General features: G+C 36.1%; 1 protein-coding gene across 2 annotated transcripts in view; it reads right to left on the bottom strand.

The window, feature by feature from the left end:
• The window catches only part of SEPTIN14 (septin 14), a 46,706-nt gene that overhangs the window by 14,326 nt on the left and 10,871 nt on the right, over window positions 1-21,509 (bottom strand). For both annotated transcript variants that reach the window (XM_027126272.1, XM_027126273.1), the window contains 7 exons: window positions 19,843-19,963; window positions 19,272-19,467; window positions 14,297-14,483; window positions 10,655-10,816; window positions 4,432-4,528; window positions 2,981-3,149; window positions 228-360 (listed from right to left, as the gene is read on the bottom strand). In XM_027126272.1, coding sequence (XP_026982073.1) covers window positions 228-360; window positions 2,981-3,149; window positions 4,432-4,528; window positions 10,655-10,816; window positions 14,297-14,483; window positions 19,272-19,467; window positions 19,843-19,963 — 1,065 coding nt within the window. The remainder of the gene's footprint in view (window positions 1-227; window positions 361-2,980; window positions 3,150-4,431; window positions 4,529-10,654; window positions 10,817-14,296; window positions 14,484-19,271; window positions 19,468-19,842; window positions 19,964-21,509) is intronic.

Raw genomic sequence — 21,509 nt, 5'->3', positions numbered from 1 at the left:
GTTTAAAAAATAAAAAAAGTAAATTCTCCAAATGCTCTAGAAAAAAATAAGATTACAGATGGCAAAATTTTAAAGGCTGTATCCAAAACCTATATGGTAAATAGCTACTTTTTGAAGAATAGCAAAGTATCCTCCAACAAAATCATCTAAACTCTCGAGATGAAAACCTCCAACTTAATAGGACACCTAAACTTGAATACAAATTATATCAAACTAGCAGGACTTGCCTCTTTTTCAGCTTCTTTAAATGCTGTTTCTTTCTGCTTTACTCTCTGCACAAACTTCTGTTTCAACTTTTCTTCTTCCCTCTGACATTGATCCAAGAAATCCTGCCTTTTGGCTTCATAGATCTCTTGAAAACTGAAAAGAAATTTGTGTTACTTTTATATTAAAATGTTAATATAAATAAACATGTTTACATATATATTGTTTATTAATATAAGTAGCTCATACAACTCAACAACAAAAAAACCAAACAACCCAATCGAAAAATAGGCAGAAGACCTAAATAGTCATTTCTCCAAAAGAAGACCTACAGATGGCCAACAGGCACATGAAAAGATGCTCAGCATCCCTAATTATTAGAGAAATGCAAATCAAAACTGCAATGAGGTACCACCTCACACTGGTCAGAATAGCTATCATTAAAAAAATCTACAAATAACAAAGGCTGGGGAGGGTATGGGGAAAAAGGAACCCTCCTACACTGTTGGTGGGAAAGTAAATTGGTACTATGGAAAACAGTATGGACATGCCTCAAAAAACTGAAAATAGCATTGCTATATGATCCAGCAATCCCACTTCTGAGCATATATCCAGACAAAACTATAATTCAAAAAGATACATGCACCCGTGCATTCATAGCAGCACTATTCACAAGAGCCAAGACATGGAAACAACCTAAATGTTCATCAACAGAAGAATGGATAAAGAAGAGGTAGTACATATATACAATGGAATACTACTCAGCCATAAAAAAGAATGAAATAATGGTATTTGCAGCAACATGGATGGACCTAGAAATTATCATACTAAGTGAAGTAAGTCAAAAAGAGAAAGACAAATACCATATGGTATCACTTATATGTGGAATCTAAAATATGACACAAATGAACTTATCTATGAAATAGAAAGACTCCCAGACATAGAGAACAGACTTGTGGTTGTCAAGGGGGAGGGGGGAGGGGAGGGATGGACTGGGAGTTTGGGATTAACAGATGCAAACTATTATATATAGAATGGATAAACAACAAGGTCCTACTCTATAGTACAGGGAACTATATTCAATAACCTGTGATAAACCATAATGGAAAAGAATATGGAAAAGAATATATCTATATCTCTCTATATACCTGAATCACTTTGCTATACAGCAGAAACTAACACAACATTGTAAATCAACTATACTTCAATAAAATACATATATATATATATTGTTATGTCACATATAAGGACATTTACCAATATTCTCTCATGTATAGAAATGAAAATTTCTATGTCACGAGATGTAAAAAAGTGAGGGGCCATATTGAATATAAGTATAGAGAGTGTATATATAGTAAGTACTCACATTTTGAAACACTTAAAATATGTTTTGTTTCTCCTACCACTTTTTATTATCACACTTCTTCACATCTTTTGACAACAAAATTTGGGGGAACATCTAATTTATGAGGTTCTCAAAATAATTAAAATAAGGCCAGGCGTCTTTCAAAATATGATGCATTTAAGATAGCCAGTTCAATTCTGGTTGCCTTCAAAGTACTGTAACTAATATAACTGGATTGTTCTACACTGTCATCCTTCTGCAGCACAAATCCTATTCCTCCTCAATATAGCTAAGTACACCTGCTCTCAAACTATTTTCACTTGACTTCCGTTGAAACTGAGTCCCCCGAAAACCTAGATTCTCTGCCAAGTTTATGATTGAGCTCTCCAATCCAAAATGTTATTCCCTTTCTTGTCCAACACCTGTTCCCCTCAAGATGGAGGAATATCAAAGAAAAGGGAAGATTGAAACCGAGCGGGATGTTGTGGGACCCTCCCAGGCATAAAAGCCTTTCCGTGTACCCCCTTTCTTGTTTGTGGGAAAAAGGCTTTCTGCCTCCTAGACCTTCCCTGAGTTCCAAAGGGCAGATTCAAACAGTTACTGGGAGGAAAGTGAGGGAATGCAGAAAGAAACAATAGTGCAGCATGGGGTCCTGGACCTGGTTCCTCCTGGGGCAGGGGTGGGAGTGTGTGTATGACAATCTGATACAGATCTCTTGAGTTCTTCTACAGGAACTAACGTGCCTACCCAGGTGGAGGATGATAATTTCACGCTGAGCACAAGCATGTAGACCCAGACTGGTAGGAACCAGAAGGCTGATGACTGAACATCACCCTGTTACCTCACCATCAACCAATCAGAGGAGGGTTACACACCCTACAGCCCTCCCCCACAAATTTTGCCTATAAAAACTTCTTCCCTGAAACCCATCAGAGAGTTCAGGTCTTTTGAGCATGAGCCACCCATTCTCCTTGCAAGGTCCTTGCGATAAACCTTTCTCTGCTCCAAACTCCAATGTTTCAGTTTGTTTGGCCTCACTGTGTGTCGTGCACGTGAACTTGGATTCGACAACACCATGCCATTACACTGCTGCTTTTCCTCTTTCCTCCATCCAATCCTCAATATCCTTTGCCATCTTATACCAATTTTTACTAATATTTGCAAATCTCTTTCCTGAGCTTCTGTTCCATATAAAATCTACTTTTTCTTTTGGATACACATTTCAGCACATACACATATTGGATGCATATAAACGAGCCCTTGCATTATGTTGCTCCTACTAACTCTCCATCTAAGTCTGAAGATGATAAAAAACCACACAATTTAGGATGTGAGAAGTACAGCTATTCTCATTCCGAAATAATCATATCTCATCGTTGTAGGGGATTTCTAAGTCACCCATCATCTTGTTTGAGCAAGATCTCCACTCACCTTACTGGCTGGTTGTCTGGATCCACATCAGTAAATCCCATTTTCTGAAGTTTGCTGCACCTATAACGTTCATAGTGCCAAGTGTGGGTTTGTTCTTTCAAGTCTTCCATGTTTGTACAAAAAAGCACATCCCGGAGCTTAACAAAGTCACAGTGATTTTCATTTTCCACTAGGCAGAAAAATAATAAAGCCACAATGCTTATTATCAATCCCTATCACTTTCTAAGTATTCTTGAGTGAGCTAAGAGATCGTTCAGATTAATAGCTATAATTCTTTTAACCATGTAACTATGGTTATATGGTACATACAAATTATAGGTAGAGTTTATTTATAGACCAGGAAATTTGCTTGAAATTTATTAGCCAAAGAATAAATAGGAAACACTGAAATAACATGTAATATTAGTAGATGGCATAAACTTTCATAATAATTATGTTAGTATTTTTCAAATGAATATGCTCAAGGTATTTTACAGAGCACTAAAAAAGAATATAATATAATTTCACTAAAGTAAATAATTTTATTAAAGTAAATCCTGCTAACATAAAGGTCTTAACAACTATGCATGATTTAGTTATTAAACTATATTTATACACCATATTTATGAGAATGAATTAGTCAGTTTTCAAAATCACTCAATAAATTCACATGGCTCTCTACTGTGTTTGTCATATCCAAAAGACTGAGCACAATACTTTGTGCATTGTGTATGATATTATAACCAAATGTAATATTCATTAAAATATGTTGTGTTTAAGTACATTTCATAAATTTAAAAATTTGTAATATATTAACTGAAAATAACATTTGGAAACTAGTCCCCAATAATTAGTATCACAAGTATACGAATCAGACAATAAATGACTGCTATTACACTATTCTAACTCATCATGATGCTAGATAACTAATATAAATGTCTAGGTATAATTTAGCCAAAAATGAATTGTATTACTTTATTTTTAAAATGGTTTTCCATCCCTTTTTATAGGGACCACTTTAAAATGCTTTAAAAATTAGGTAGCAATTAACTTATATAACATGTTTCAAGTACCAATATTTATGCTTCTGTGTTGTTCAGAGTTCTTTTGTTCAAAGAACTTTCCAACATTCTGAATGTGATGGTTTATGCATAGAGAGATAATCTGCATATAGCAGATGGGGGAAATGAGGAGGTTCTGCCCAGTTTCTGAATTTTTGCCTAAAGCACCATCCAGAAAACTCCCGTGAAAATAGGTTACAATCAAAATAAGCATTATCTTAAATGAAACAGAATCTGTGCTCCTTATCAGTAACTATTAATTTGCTGTTTAGCAAGAGTTACCAATATTGACTCAAGTTAAAATATTTTGTTTTACATATTTATAGTTATATTTTATATAATTTTTATAATTATATATATATTTAAGCATAATCATTCCAGAGCAAGCCTGCGCATCTTTGTTACATTTACCTTGTAAAACTCCCCAAGGGTACTGACGGCCTCTGACCATTCTTTTTCCAACTTTCACTTCATCTGTACTTCCTATTACAGCAAAAGGTAAATGTTCCTAGAAAGTAAGTACAATTTTAATCATGTTTCCTTATACCAATATAACTTACTCTGTTAATCTTATTTCTGTTATGGAAACAACAGAGACAATAATATCATCATAAGTTTATTCAAACAAGTGATTTATCTTGCCTCAGATTTTATGACTTCACATTAAATATGTGCAAATTAATTGCTGTAAGCATTTGTGCGAGATCATGCACACAATTGAAAACTACCTACTGAGTACAGCCTAAAGCAAGGCATTCGGCTGTGGGGAATACAAAGAAAACAGTTTTTGGTAGACATATAATTTTTCTCACATTATCTTTACCCTGAAACACAATAAGCAAATCACTTTTAACTCCAGTATAAAAGCTAAAAGACAAAATTAAGAAAACTCTAATAATTAGTTAATTGAAATATAACATAAAGCATATTAATAAATAATACTATATAGAAAATGGAGAAGAAAATTTTAAAAGGAATGCAAATCAGAAAGGAATTAGTAAAACTATCTGTTCTCAGATGATATTTTTAAAAGTATTTTTTAATTGGGATATAACTGACATATTATATTAGTTTCTGATGTACAACATAATGATTTGGTATTTGTATATATCATAAAATGACCACCACAGTAAGTCTAGTTAACATCCATCACCACACAGTTACAATTTTTTTTCTTGTGATGAGATCGTTTTGAATCTACTCTCTTAGCAACTTTCAAATATACAATACAGTACTATTAACTACAGTCACTATGTTGTACACCACATCCCCAGGACTTATTTATTTTATAACTGAAAGCTATACGACACAAAGGTACATATCTATGAGACAGAAACAGACTCACAGACATAGAGAACAGACTTGTGGTTGCTGGGAGGTGGGGATTGGGGGAGAGAAGGAATGGGAGTTCGGGATTAGCAGATACAAACTAGTATATATAGGATGGATAAACAACAAGATCTTACTGTATAGCACAGGGAACTATATTCAATATCCTGTGATAAACCATAATGGAAAAGAACATGAAAAAGAATATATATATATATATATATATATATATATATATATATATATATATACAACTGAATCACTTTGCTGTGCAGCAGAAATTAACACAACATTGTAGATCAACTATGCTTCAATAAAGTATAAAACAAAGTAAAATAAACTATTTGGGGTTAAAAAAAAAAGAAAGGCAACTGATTTCTGTATGTTAATCTTGTATCCTTCTACCTTGCTGAATTCATTTATCAGTTCTAGTAGTTTTTGTGTGGAGTCTTTAGGGTTTTCTATATATAGTATCATGTCACCTGCATATAATGACAATTTTACCTATTCCTTACTGATTTGAATACCTTTTATTTCTTTTTCCTGTCTGATTGCTGTGGCTAGGACATCCAATACTATGTTGAATAGAAGTGGTAAGAGTGCGCATCCTTGTCTCATTCCAGATTTTAGCAGGAAGGCTTTAGCTTCTCACTGTTGAGTAGTATATTGGCTGTGGGTCTGTCATAAATAGCTTTTTTTTTATGTGGTACATGGGCCTCTCACTGTTGTGGCCTCTCCCTTTGCGGAGCACAGGCTCCGGACACGCAGGCTCAGCGGCCATGGCTCACGGGCCCAGCCGCTCTGCGGCATGTGGGATCTTCCCGGACCGGGGCACGAACCCGTGTTCCCTGCATTGGCAGGCGGACTCTCAACCACTGTGCCACCAGGGAAGCCCAAATAGTTTTTATTATGTTGAGATATGTTCCCTCTATACCCACTTTCGTAAGGGTTTTTATCATGAATGGATGTTGAATTTTATCAAATGCTTTTTTCTGCATCTATTGAGATGATCATATGGTTTTGCATGGTGTACATGGTGTATCACATTGATTGATATGCTTATGTTGAACCATCTTTGTGACCCTGGTCATGGAAAGCTTGTTTTTTAAAAAGGTAAACAAAATTGACAAGCCTTTAGCCAGGCTGATTATAAAAAAGAGAGAGAGGGCTTCCCTGGTGGCGCAGTGGTTGAGAGTCCGCCTGCCGATGCAGGGGAAACGGGTTCATGCCCCGGTCCGGGAAGATCCCACATGCTGTGGAGCGGCTGGGCCCGTGAGCCATGGCCGCTGAGCCTGTGCATCCGGAGCCTGTGCTCTGCAACGGGAGAGGCCACAACAGTGAGAGGCCCGCGTACCACAAAATAAGAAAAAAAAAAAAAGAGAGAGAGAGAGAGGGCCCAAATAAACAAAATAATAAGTGAAAGAGGAGAAATTACAATGAATATTACAGAAATTAAAAAATCATAAGAGAATACTATGAATAATTATAAGCCAATAAATTGGACAACCTAGAAAAAATGGATAAATTCCTAGAAAAATATAATCTCCCAAAACTGAACCAGGAAGAAATATATAATCTGAACAGACCAATATTTAGTAGTGAAATTGAATCAGTAATCAGAAAACTCCTAGCAAACAAAAATCCAGGACCAGACAGCCTCATATGGGAATTCTACTAAACATATAAAGAAGAGCTAATACCTATCTTTCTCAAGCTACTCCAAAAAACTGAAGAAGAGGGAACACTCCCAAATTCATTTACGACTCTACCATTACCCTGATACTAAAACCAAAGACACAGCAAAAAAAAAAAAAAAAAAGAAAGAAAATGACAGGCCAACATCTTAGGTGTATATAGGTACAAAAATCCTCAACAAAATATTAGGTAACCAAATTCAACAATATATAAGAAGAATCATAAACCATGATCAAGTCTGATTTATTCCAGGGATGCAAGGGTGGCTCAATATCTGCAAATCAATCAGTGTGACACACCATATTAACAAATCAAGGGATAAAATCTCATGATCATCTCAATAACTGTAGAAAAAGCATTTGACAAAATTCAACATTCATTCATGATAAAAGCTCTCATCGATGTTGGTGTAGAGGGAACATATCTCAACATAATAGATGCCATTTATGACAAACCCACAGGTAAAATCATACTTAATGTTGAAAACTGAAAGCTTTTCCTCTAAAATCAATAACAAGACAAGGATGCCCATTATCACCACTTTTATTTAACATAATATTGGAAGTCCTAGCCACAGCAGTCAGAGAAAAAAATGTCATGAAGAACCTAGGGGTAAGACAGGAATAAAGACACAGACCTACTAGAGAATGGACTTGAGGATATGGGGAGGGGGAAGGGTAAGCTGCGACAAAGCGAGAGAGAGGCATGGAGATATATACGCTACCAAACGTAAGGTAGATAGCTAGTGGGAAGCAGCCGCATAGCACAGGGATATCAGCTCGGTGCTTTGTGACCGCCTGGAGGGGTGGGATAGGGAGGGTGGGAGGGAGGGAGACGCAAGAGGGAAGAGATATGGGAACATATGTATATGTATAACTGATTCACTTTGTTATAAAGCAGAAACTAACACACCATTGTAAAGCAATTATACTCCAATAAAGATGTAAATAAATAAATAAATAAATAAATAAATAAATGGCATCCAAATTGGAAGGGAAGAAGTAAAACTGTCAGTATTTGCAGATGACATGATACTATATACAGAAAACTTTTAAGCCTCTACCAAAAAACTACCGGAACTAATAAATGAATTCAATAAAGTTGCATAAAAAGGTTAATATACAGATTTCTGTTCCTTTTCTATACACTAATAATGAACTATCAAAAAGAGAAAGCAAGAAAACAATCCTGTTTAAAATCACATCAAAATGAATAAAATACCTAGAATTGGCTTAAAAGAGGAGGTGAAAGATCTATACTCTGAAAAATATAAGACGTTGGTGAAGGAATATGAAGATGACACCAATTAGTGAAAAAAATATACCACAATCATGGGTTGGAAGAATTAATAATGTTAAAATGTCCATACTACCCAAAATAACCTGTAGGTTTAATTCAACCCCTATCAAAATACACATGACATTTTCCACAGAACCAGAATAAATAATAATAAAATTGTATGGTTCCACAAAAGTCCTTGAATAGCCAAAGCGATCTTGAGAAAAAAGAACAAAACTGGAGGTATCACACTCCCTGACTTCAGACTATACTATAAAACTACAGTGTCAAAATAGTATGGTACTGACACAAAGACAGACATGTAGATCAATGGAACAAAACAAAGAGCCCAGTTATAAAACTACACAAATATGGCCAATTAATCTATGACAAAGGAGAGAAAAATATACAATGCGGAAAAGACAGTCTCTTCAATAAATGGTGCTGGGATAACTACATGATAACTACACAGCTACATGTAAAGGAATGAAATTAGAACCTTTTGTCATAAGATATACAAAAATAAACAGAAAATTGATTAAAGACCTAAATGTAAGACCAGAAACCATAAAACTCCTAAAAGAGAACATAGAACACTCTTTGACATAAGTGGTCACAATATTTTTTTGGATCTTTCCCCTCAGGCAGAGGATACAAAAGCAAAAAAAATAAACAAATGGGATCTAATTTAATTTAAAACCTTTTGCACATCAGAGGAAACCATCAACAAAATGAAAAGACAACCTACTGAATTAAAAAAATTTGCAAATGATGTATCTAATAAGGGGTTAATACCTAAAATATATAAACAGCTCATACAATTCAACATCAAAAAAAAGCAAACAACCCAATTTTTAAAAAGGGCAGAAGACCTCAATAGACATTTTTTCAAAGAAGACATGCAGATGGCCAACAGGCACATGAAAAGATGCTTAACATTACTAATCATCAGGGAAATGCAAATCAAAACCACAATGAGATACCACCTCACATCCATTAATATAAACTATTACTTAAAAAAAAAACCCAGAAAGTAACAAGTGTTGGTATGAATGTGGATAAATTGGAATCCTTGTACACTTTTGGTGGGAATGTAAAATAGTGCAGCCACTATGGAAAACAGTATGGCGGTTCCTCAAGAAATTAAACGTAGAATTACCATACAATCCAGCAATTCCACTTCTTGGCACTACCCAAGGGAATTGAAAGCAGGGACTCAAATAAATATTTGTACAGGTATAAAAGGGCAAATATTATATATTTCCATCTACTAGAAGTACCTTGAGTAGCCAAATTCATAGGGCTGAGGGAAAGAGTAATGGGGAATTATTGTTTATTACAGAGCTTCAGTTTTTGAAGATGAAAAGAGTTCTATGGATATAGATGGTGGCAATGATAGTAGCACAACACTGTAAAAGTATAATGCCACTCAGCTGTAAGCTTTAAAAAAGTTTAAGGTGGTAAATTTCAGGTTATGTGTATTTTACCACAATTTTAAAACCTCTTAGAAGAAAACTTATAAGTAAATCTTTATTACCTTGGATTTGACAAAACATTCTTAGATATGACATCAAAAGCACAACTAACAATAAAAATAAATAAACTGGACTTCATCAATATTAAAAAGTTTGTGTTTCAAAGCACACCAAAAATAAAATGGAAAGACCAACAGATTGGGAGAAATATTTGCAAATCATGTATCTCATAAGCAACTTGTATCCAGAATATATAAAGAACTCTTACAACCCAATAATAAAAAGACAAAAGCTCAATTAAAAATAGACAAAGGGTCTGAGTACATTTTTCTCTTGGGAAGACATATTAATAGCCGATAAAATCATGAAAAGACCAAATATTATATAATTCCATTCATATGACATGTCCAGAACAGAGAAATCTGAAGAGAAAGAAGTTGATTAGTGGTTTCCTAGGGTTGGTGGAGAGGAGGGCTGACAGGTAGTAGGTGAGAAAGCTGAAGAGTATGGGATTTCTTTTTGAGAAATAAAAATGTCCTAAATTTCGTTGTGGTGATGGTTGCACACACTGTGAATAAACTAAAACTCACTAAATTGTATATTCTAACAGGTGAGTCACATGGTATGTGAACTATATCTCAATAAAACGCTTTTTAAAAGAATTGATTATCAGCAAACATTTTTCAAAATCAAGAAAGTGAAACATTTTCCCACACTGGCTTTTGGGAAAAGAATATCTTATTTATAGTATCTTTGTCAGATACAAGTGACACTATATTACTAATATTGTTACTTATAAATTATACTTTCATTCCCACCTGTCATATAGAACTGATATTCAGTAGTTAGAAGCTTACATTCATTGAGGTGTCCACGTCCATGGTAGCTTCATCATCTGTTGGGAACTGGTATATCTGGATGCCATTACTAATCAATTCACTCATTATCTTACACTTAAATTTCTGTAAATCATTTTTAGAAATTGTATCTGCTTTGGCAATCAGTGGTATAATGTTCACCTATTAAGAAAGAAGCAAACAAAATCTCACCATTGAGAATTTGTTATTAATTTGTTATATTTACAGTCAAAACCTCAATTTCTGACAATAAATTTTCATAACTAGATTATCACTGGCTATCATGACTTCCTCACAGAATTACTTTCCAAAATCATCAGTACTTTTGAAGATTAATCTTTAATCAGAATTCAGGTTTAGAAACCTCAATTTTCTTTCTCAAACTTTCTTACACATCTAGAATTAGTAAAATGTAAGTAGCAAAATGAAGTATGATCAATTTGATTTCATTATCAATTTGATTTCTTATTAAACTGAGTATTAAACAGTCAGAAGAGACCTTTCATCAAAATTATAGAACAGATCAACTTTGTCCTTCTACCTGTCATTCATTTGCATCATCTTCTCCATAAATCCACCTTAATCACTGTCCCATTTTCTAGGTAGAATCTTGTTCTACCTAGATGACCTTGCAGGTAGATCTGCTTGTGTTTTCCAAAGACCACCTAAAAATAGTAGGCTTTTTTTCACTATACTTTAAAAGCTGAGTGTGTATATATGTGTGTATAGCACCGTGCTAACAAAAAAGTCCATTTGTAATTTGTAAAAAGAAATGATTTCACATTGCATATTTGAACTTGTAATTTTATACATAAAATTTTCTTCCTAGCTCTACAATATGATCATTGCTTCTCAATGAATTTACATCTTAATAATTAAACTTTGTAGAAAATAACAATATAAAATTCCAAAATATGTTTTATTACTGTTAAAATAAATTGTTACTGTTAAATCATAGCTACACAACGTTAAGTTCTGTGATCTAGTAGAAATGCATAAAAGTCAGTTTTAGGTCTATTGCTTTTGTTTTAGGTTCCTCAAAGTACATTTTAAAAAAATCCTTATGAAAATCTAGGGCTTCAATATTATAACGTAGATGTTCAAAATTTTGTCTAATTTTTTTTTTTTTTTTTTGCGGTACGCGGGCCTCTCACTGTCGTGGCCTCTCCCGCTGCGGAGCACAGGCTCCGGACGCGCAGGCTCAGCGGCCATGGCTCATGGGCCCAGCCGCTCCGCGGCATGTGGGATCTTCCTGGACTGGGGCACAAACCCGTGTCCCCTACATCGGCAGGCGGACTCCCAACCACTGCGCCACCAGGGAAGCCCCAAAACTTTGTCTAATTTTAAAATCTTGAATAATACCTTGCATAGTAAAAAGCAGACAACTGCTATGGTAGATTCAAGACTAACATAAATGTCTTGGGTTGTATTAGTGAGAAAGCTGGGAAAAGATATCCTCCAGTGATAGTAAATCATTACCACATGAGAAATGAAAACGCTTCATGTCAATAATTCCTCAGGTGTTCATATTTAAGGAACAAAAGTCACTTATTGCAAGGAGAGCTGAGAAACCTGTAAGAGAAGACAACAGACAGACACAGCCTTGCCCAACCCTTTATGCAATGGTCTTTGCAAAAATTAGTAACTTCTTGTATCTGGAAATGGCTTGATGATTATAGCTGCCCATAAAATTAAAAATAAAACTGTGTGTCCTTGAGTATTGAATATAGTACTAACCGAGAAATTGAGACAGCTCTTAATTTTAGCTAGAAATCTAACTTCTTTCAACTACTTGGTGACTTAGATTAAGTACAACGTTTCTTTCCAGTTTGAACAATACATAGCAAAGGTCAGGCCTTCTTTGATAAAGGGAACGCAATTTTAGAACTCTTCCTCCCTTCAACTGAATAAAGTTGAAGACAGCATGTTTTACCAGGGCTGAGTGCAGAAAAGAATCTCATGACATAACAAGTTCTTTCATATGTACATTTGCTCTCTGTTGGAAAAAAAAATTATATATATTCTGAATTTTCTCTGACAGAACCAGTAGCCAGGATCATGAAATCTTCATGTGTCACACCATCAGTGGTACCGGGTAAACGTTAATGGCATTATTTTATAGTACTATAGAGTAAATTCTATTTCAAAACTACAGGTAAATGACCATGATCTGAATTATGATTTAATCACAAACCCCTAAATTTAAAAAAAATTTTTTTAAGTTTTTAAAATTTTTATTTTAGATTGGAGCATAGTTGATTAACAATGTTGTGTTCATTTCTGGTGTACAGAAAAGTGATTCAGTTATACACATACATGTATCTATTCTTTTCCAAATTCTTTTCCCATTTAGGTAATTACAGAATATTGAGCAGAGTTCCCTGTGCTATACAGTTGGTCCTTGTTGGTTGTCTATTTTAAATATAGCAGTGTGTACATGTCAATCCCAGACTCCCAATCTATCCCACACCCCCACCCTTCCCCTCTGGCAACCATAAATTCTGTTCTCTAAGTCTGTTTGTTTCTATTTTGTAAGTTCATTTGTATGAATTTTTTTTTAGATTCTGCATAGAAGTGATATCATATGATATTTGCCTTTCTCTGTCTGACTTACTTCACTTAGCATGATAAATTTTAAATTTTATTAAATTTTTTAAAACCTGTGTCTCATTTTCCTAACTGATACACATTGTAATTAAATTTCTCTGGAAAGGAAGAAAGGTTGAAATGTATCAAATGCTATTATGGGCTGAATATGTCTCCCCCTTCTCTCTCACACATATCTTAAAGCCCTAAACCCCAGTATCTCACAAAGTATTTGGAGATAGAGCCTTTAAAGAGGTGATTAAGTCAAAATAAGGCCATGAAGATAGGCCCTAATCCAATCCCACTGGTGTCCTCATAAAAAGGGGAAACTTGGACAGAGACATCAGCTGTGTGTACAAAGGAAATATCATGTGAGGACGCAGTGAGAAAGTGGCAATCTGCCACCTAAAAAGAGGTTTCAGAAAAAATGAAACTTGGCGACACCTTGGTCTTGAACTTATAGCCTCCAGAATTGTGAGAAAATTAATTTCTGTTGTTTAAACCACTAAGTCTGTGGTATTTTGCAATGGCATCCCTAGGAAACAAACATAAATGCTTTAAAGATTAACAAAAAAGGACTTCCCTCGTGGCGCAGTGGTTAAGAATCCGCCTGCCAATGCAGGAGACACGGGTTCAAGCCCTGGTCCGGGAAGATCCCATATGCTGTGGAGCAACTAAGCCCGCGTGCCACAACTACGGAGCCTGCGCTCTAGAGCCCATGAGACACAACTACTGAGCCTGCGTGCTGCAACTACTGAAGCCCATGTGCCTAGAGCCTGTGTTCTGCAACAAGAGAAGCCACCACAACGAGGAGCCTGCGCACCACAATGAAGAAAGCCCGTGCACAGCAACGAAGACCCAACACAGCCAAAAATTAATTAATTAATTAATTATTTTTTTTTAAAAAAAGATTAACAACAACAAAAAAAGATATATATATATATATATATACATATTACAAAATAACAAGTTCTCTGTGTGCAAATGCCTTCAAGATTTGTATTATTTCACAATAAGTATCAAATCTTGATAGGTTGATAGATTTACCGAACGCACCTTACTGTCAATGTTCTTCATGGTTAATAGATCAAGGGGTTTCAGAGAATGTCCTGTAGGTGAAATGAAGTAAAGGCACACGTGGATACGGGAATCATGGTAGTCAACAAAGGAACGCTTAATTTTCAATTCTTCTTGAAGATAGGACTCAAACTGAGCATCTATGTAGTCACCTATTAGCTGGTAGCTGAAAAAATGATTATTTAAACATTTAGCATAACAGATTAATATCATCTGATGTCTGCATTTTTACCATTTAATATCTAGTTAATATGTGTACTCACTAGTTTGCCACAGTGATAAAATGTGCATAATATGTCCTTACAAAGATAACAGCTACAAGCTGTTACAAAGCAACAAAAAGTCCTCTTGTTTATAGAAAAGGAAAAATGATCTATCAGTTCAATGAAGTTCAAATCAGAAAACAAATTTTTTATATGTATACATATGTATAAGTGCAAAGAACCAAGAATGCTCAAGACATACTGAAAAAAAAATGAAGAAGATATATTCTTCATATATCACGTCTTACTATATATGAAGTAAAATAATTAATACAGGATGGTATCAGCACAAGGATAAAGAGACTAAAGCACAAGAGAATTTTTGGATGTGACAGGACTGTTCTATGTCACAACTAAGATGGTGGGTATAAACTCTATGCATTTTTTAAAACCTACAGAAGTATACACCACAAAAATTGAGTCTTTATGTAAATTTTAAGAGTGCCACCAGTATCAAGACAGTGAATACATCTCTCCTTTTGCCCCCCTTTTTAACAGCTAATAATTGGATCCACCCACAAACAAAAGTACCTCTGTGGGAGATGGGACACAGCACCACATGCCAGGGAACCAGGAGGAATCTTGCCCAACTGTATGGCAATAGGGAGACAGATGTCCATACAGGCTGTGGAACCAGCAGGAGCCAGTGAACCTGCCACACCCTCTTGCATACAGTCGTGGAAAAATTGAAGTGTGCTGACTTGGACACATACCCACAGATGGGAGAGACCTGTAGAAGTTCAGCAATCCATATGGCAGATTCCAGCACTTCGTGGAGAATAAAAAAGAATTTGGATGCGCTGGAGAGGGTAAGAGGAATTTCGCCAGTGTCAATGCTCCCCCAAAACAACACAGCACAGGGCTGAAATAGTCATCAGTAACCTCTCCCACAAGAGAATGGGAGGCTGTGAGTGAGTGCCCAGCACCCAGTGCCTGGCTGTGCAGGACATTGTTGGAGAAAACCATTTCTCTCCAGCAGCACCTAGAATACTGAAGCCGGAACTCCATGACTAGGGACAAAAGGACACCAGGAAAGAGGTAGATAAGAATATCAAAGGGCATTAAAGGGACATGCTGACCAAGCTCAGGACTTCAGCAGGAAACTCAGCCATTAGCCTCTGGGAGAACCTCACTTGATGATCTCCCCCATTGGACCCATGCATACTCCCAGTGCCCCATATAAACCCACACCTCCCCACACTCTGCAGCAGGCTGTGTGCACACTCCTGCATGTGATGGCAAGAGTGAGATCTGGTAAATGGAGTGTGCTCAGAAAAATCAGACCAGAATCTGTGAGCAAGAGAAACCACTTTCTGGAAATTCTGAGCTATAGCACCACTTTCTGAAAGGAAAAAAAGAAGTTCCTAGAAGCCAGCCAGGAGAGTTGTAAGAATCAGAGAAGGCATAAAAGCTTAAGAATTTTGCCACAAGAGGGAGTAAGAACTGTGGAGCTGGGCTGTCCATACAAGATCAGAGAAAGCTCCCAGATATAACAGGACTAATAAACAGTATATCCACCTAAATGCAACTAGTAAAGGATTTGAGGAGCTGTCTGCTACTTCAAGTGCAAAAGCAGCAATGCAAAACTCCAAGGAATGTGAAGAATCAAGAAAACATGTCACCTGCAAAAGATAATAATAATCCTCTAATAACTGAATCACAGGCACAGAATTTTGCAATCTATCTGAAAAAGATTTCAAAATAATGAAACTCAATGAGATACAAGAAAACACATAAAGACAATTCAACAAAATCAGAAAAACAATGTATGAGCAAAATTAGAAACTTAAGAAAGGGATAGAAATCTTAAAAAAAAAAAAAAAATCCAAACAGAAATTCTGGGACTGAAAAATTCAATGAATGAAATAGAAAATGCAATAGAGAGCATCTACAGCAGAAGAGACCAAATGGAAAACAGAATCAGTGTGCTAGAGAATAGGAACTTTGAAATAACTCAAGCAGAGGAAAATAAAGACGCAAAGAATGAAAATGAATGAAGAAAGCTTATATGATCTAAGGGACTTCAAAAATATATAAATATTAGAATAGTTGGATTTCCATACTGAGAGGAAAGGAAGAAAAGGGCAGAAAGTTTATTTAAAGAAAGAATAGGGACATCCCTGGTGGCGCAGTGGTTAAGAACCCGCCTGCCAATGCAGGGGACACGGGTTTGAGCCTTGGTTCGGGAAGATCCCACATGCCACAGAGCAACTAAGTCCGTGTGCCACAACTACTGAGCCTGCACCCTAGAGCCTGTGAGCCACAACTACTCAGCCCGCGAGCCACAACTACTGAAGCCCACGCGCCTAGAGCCCGTGCTGCGCAACAAGAGAAGCCACAACGATGAGAAGAAGCTCGAGAACTGCAATGAAGAGCAGCCCCCGCTCGCCGCACAACTAGAGAAAGCCCGCACACAGCAACAAAGACCCAAAGACAGCCATAAACAAACAAACAAAAAAACAAACAAATAAATAAATAGAAAGAATATCTGAGTGGTGACCTAAACGGGAAGGAAATCTAAAAAAGAGGGGATATATGTATACATATGACTGATTCATTTTGCTGTACAGCAAGAAACTAACACAACATTATAAAGCAACTATACTCCAGGAAAAATTAACTTAAAAAAAAGAAAGAATAGCTGAGAACTTCACAAATTTTGGGAGACACTTAGCCATCTAAGTTTACAAACCTAATAGATCACCATATATCTCAATGCATAAAGACCTTCTCAAGACACCATATAATGAGGCTATCAAAAATCAAAGACAGGGGCTTCCCTGGTGGCGCAGTGGTTGAGAGTCTGCCTGCCAATGCAGGGGACACGGGTTCGTGACCCGGTCTGGGAAGATCCCACATGCCGCGGAGAGGCTGGGCTCGTGAGCCATGGCCGCTGAGCCTGCGCGTCCGGAGCCTGTGCTGAGCAACGGGAGAGGCCACAACAGTGAGAGGCCCGCGTACCGCAAAAAAAAAAAAAAAAAAAAAAAAAAAATCAAAGACAAATACAGAATCCTAACAGCAGCAAGAGAAAAAAGAAGTGTAACCTATAAAGAAACCCCCATTAGGCTATCAGCAGATTTCTCAGCAAAGACCTACAGGCCAGGAGAGAGAAAAATAACAAAATATAAAAATTGCCAGCCAAGAATACTCTGTTTGGCAAAGTTATTCTTCAGAAATGAAGGAGAAATAAGACTTTCCCAAACAACAACAAAAAAGCTGAGAAAGTTCATTGGTACTAGATCTGCCTTGCAAGAAAATCTTTAAGAAATTCTTCAGACAGAAGCAAAAAGACACTAATTAGAACATGAAGATGTACAAAAGTATATAACACACTGATAAAGGCAAATATACAGATTTAGAAAAATCTAATCTGTGATAAGATAGCATGTTAACAACTTAACTAGAATATAATGGTTAAGGACAAAAGTATTAAAAATAACTATAGTACTGTAATTTGTTAAAGAATATATAATATAAAAAGAGGTAAATTTGTGACCTCAAAATATAAAATGGGGAGCAAAAGGGTGAAATTTTCTTATGCGATCAAAGTAAACCACGTATCAGTTTTATCTGTAAGATGTTTTATGTAAGTTTCATGACAACCACAAAGCAAAAACCTAGAGTAGATTCACAAAAGATAAAGGGAAATCAGAACATACCAGCACAAAAAATCACCAATTTACAAAGACAGAAAGAAACAGAGAAAAAAACTAAATAATGGAACTACGAAACAACCAGAACACAATTAATAAGATGGCAGTAGTAAGTCCTTACATCTCAGTAATTATTCTAAATATAAATGAGTTGAACTCAGTAATCAAAAGGCACAGTTGGCTAGATGGATTAAAAAAATAAAACCCGGGGCTTCCCTGGTGGCGCAGTGGTTGAGAGTCCTCCTGCCGATGTAGGGGACACGGGTTCGTGCCCCGGTCTGGGAAGATCCCACATGTCGTGGAGCGGCTGGGCCCGTGATCCATGGCCGCTGAGCCTGCGCGTCCGGAGCCTGTGCTCCGCAATGGAAGAGGCCATAACAGTGAGAGGCCCACATACCGCAAAACAAACAAACAAACAAAATAAATAAATAAATAAAACCCAACCATCTGCTGCTGACAAGAGACTCATTCAGCATTAAGGACACACATAGGCCCAAAGTAAAGAAATAGAAAAAGATATACCATGAAAGTGGAAATGAAAATAAAGCAGGGGTGGCTGTAAAAAAGATCCAACTGCATGCCATCTATTACAATAGAGCCATTTTATTATTTTTTAATTGAAATATAGTTGATTTACAATGTTGTGTTAATTTCTGCTGTACAGCAAAGTGACTCAGTTATATATATATGTACATGTATATATACATATATATATATATATTCTAGAAGACTATTACTTTTTTTTTTTTTTTTTTGCGGTACGCGGGCCTCTAGCTGTTGTGGCCTCTCCCGTTGCGGAGCACAGGCTCCGGTCGCGCAGGCTCAGCGGCCATGGCTCACGGGCCCAGCTGCTCCGCGGCATGTGGGATCTTCCCGGACCGGGGCACGAACCTGTGTCCCCTGCATCGGCAGGCAGACTCTCAACCACCGCGCCACCAGGGAAGCCCGTAGAAGACTATTACTTTTTAATACATGGAGAAAGAAAGTAAGTTCCTTGAAATAAGAATAATTTTTAAATTAAAATAAAAAACCACTCACCTGCCTTCCTTGTTTATTTGATCACCATACCCCACTGTTTCCACAACAGTTAAGTTCAACTGAATATTGCTTTCCTGAAGTTCATATGTCTGAATTTTAAGTCCAACATTTGGGCAAAAATGTGAGGATTTTTTGTCTTTCAAGTTAGTATTGAACAGTGTGTCGATCAATGTTGATTTTCCAATCCCAGTTTCCCCTGTATAAACATAGATACATCATAGGGGAATAAGATGTCTGAGAAGAAGTAACACCCTGACCCTCTAGGATGGTTTAAAGGGTCCCAAACACTTTAAAGACTGGAATATCCTTGAAAGTATACATGCTACTCTTGACTCCCTCCATCATTACATAATATAGAAAGATAATATACACAAAGCTATATCAGATTTTGAAAGGCACTGAAACACTTAAAGAAAAAAATGTCTAAGTAACATGACTAAAGATACAAACCAATACAAACATGAAGACATAGTCTTAAATTAACAGCACCAGTGTTATGCTGCTTAAGGTAAGTTGAAATGAGCATTTAGGAAAATCAGGAAATAATTCATGTGAGGGGTTTGGCACTTACCCACACAGAGAATATTAAAAAAGAACCCTTGTTGAACAGATTTGTTCACCAGTTGTTGAGGCAAACAATCAAAACCAAAATGACCAAGCGTAGTTAAACAACGGATATTATCTTCTTTTTGCTTAGAGAAAAAAACAAATAAAAATATATTAATTAGAATAGAGAATGTCATTTGAAAATATGACTATAATAATATGTCAAAGAAATGGAATTGATTATCATTTGATCATCATACCTCAGATAAGATGCAAATGAAGTAAATTTGTGAGAAGAGAAATCTTTATCCAGACACACAGATTTTTGTCATCGTTTTTATAAATAGTGACTCTATCTCTGATCACACTCAGACTATGTTTTTAAATTTAAAAATAGGAAATTACAGAAGTACCACAAGAAAGCCTAGTATGTTACTATACAATAATAAATTATTTTTATAGAAAAAAAGGAAACAACATTCTTTCACTCCGTTTCAGTGTGGTAATATATTCAGGAAATCCAATATATGTTAATATATGTAAGGAAATCAAAGTTAATTTGAATTTTTTAAGAAGCAACTAAAAACTTTGACTTCAGATTTCTTATATGCCCTCTGAGAACTTGTGTTAATTTCCTTTAAATTGTTAAAGGAATCCACTGCTAATAATACCAACCTAGAAAACTAGAAATCCAACAATATTATACATAAATTTACCAACTGATTATTTTTAAAAGGTGGAAAAATAATTCAAAGAATGCTTAACAATCTACACTAATCTCATCCCTAGAAATCTCTCCCAAACAACTAGAAAATTTCACAAATGCTTTATGCATAAAAGTGTTCACTGTAGCCATCTAACATCCAAATGTATGACTCCCTGAAATAGAATATGCAAGTAAATGATAATATATTTTTTCACGCACACACTGGGGCATTCTTAAGTCATTTTTAAAGATGTTTATGAAGAATGCTTTAATAAATTGAAAAATACATGAAAATATTAAGTTAAAAAAGTAAGGTGTGAAATTGTGTGTACACTCCTAGCTTTTGGTGATAGAGTAATTATAGCATTTTACCTTTCCTTACATCAACAATTAGAAACAACTGTTTGGGGAGTTCCCTGGTGGCCTAGTGGTTAGGATTCTGGGCTTTCATGGCCGTGGCCCGGGTTCAATCCCTGGTCGGGAAACTAAGGTCCCTCAAGCCGCATGGTGCGGCCAAAAAAAAAAAAAAAAAGGACTGTTTGAAGGCACTGGGAGGGAAAGAAAAGGAGGCAGAAACAAGAATAAATCACGCTGGAAATAAGGTTAGCATAAGAGGTGAAACTAGGTTTATCCATATATTCCCTTGAAGTGACTCCCCATTAAATGAGAAACTTGGGAAGCAGAGCTCAAGCAGAATGACAATCTTGAGCTGGGAAGTCTAAGGTCATAAGTTGGGCTGCCAAAATACTGGGATATTGAGAAAGAAATGCTGGAAGAGCAAGCCACAGAGTGGGGAGATCCAAATCTGCAAACTTTAGAACACTTGGCTGAGTCTAACCCTGCACGTGCAGGCATGGCTACAAAGAGCTCAGTGGCAATGGAGAGAAGAGTTGGCATTCCAAAAGTGCTAAGCTGGTATTTCAGCAGTGGTCCTGGGAAGGCCCGAGGAGACAGAGTTTGGAGTTTACATTTCTTCCAAGTTAGAC

The sequence above is a fragment of the Aethalodelphis obliquidens genome, unplaced genomic scaffold (assembly GCF_003676395.1).
Source record: "Aethalodelphis obliquidens isolate GAN/ISIS:26980383/991018 unplaced genomic scaffold, ASM367639v1 scaffold30, whole genome shotgun sequence".
In the NCBI taxonomy this organism is placed as follows: Eukaryota; Metazoa; Chordata; class Mammalia; order Artiodactyla; family Delphinidae; genus Aethalodelphis; species Aethalodelphis obliquidens.
Note: the sequence above shows the minus strand (reverse complement) of the source record. Positions and strands in the feature narration are given on the sequence as shown.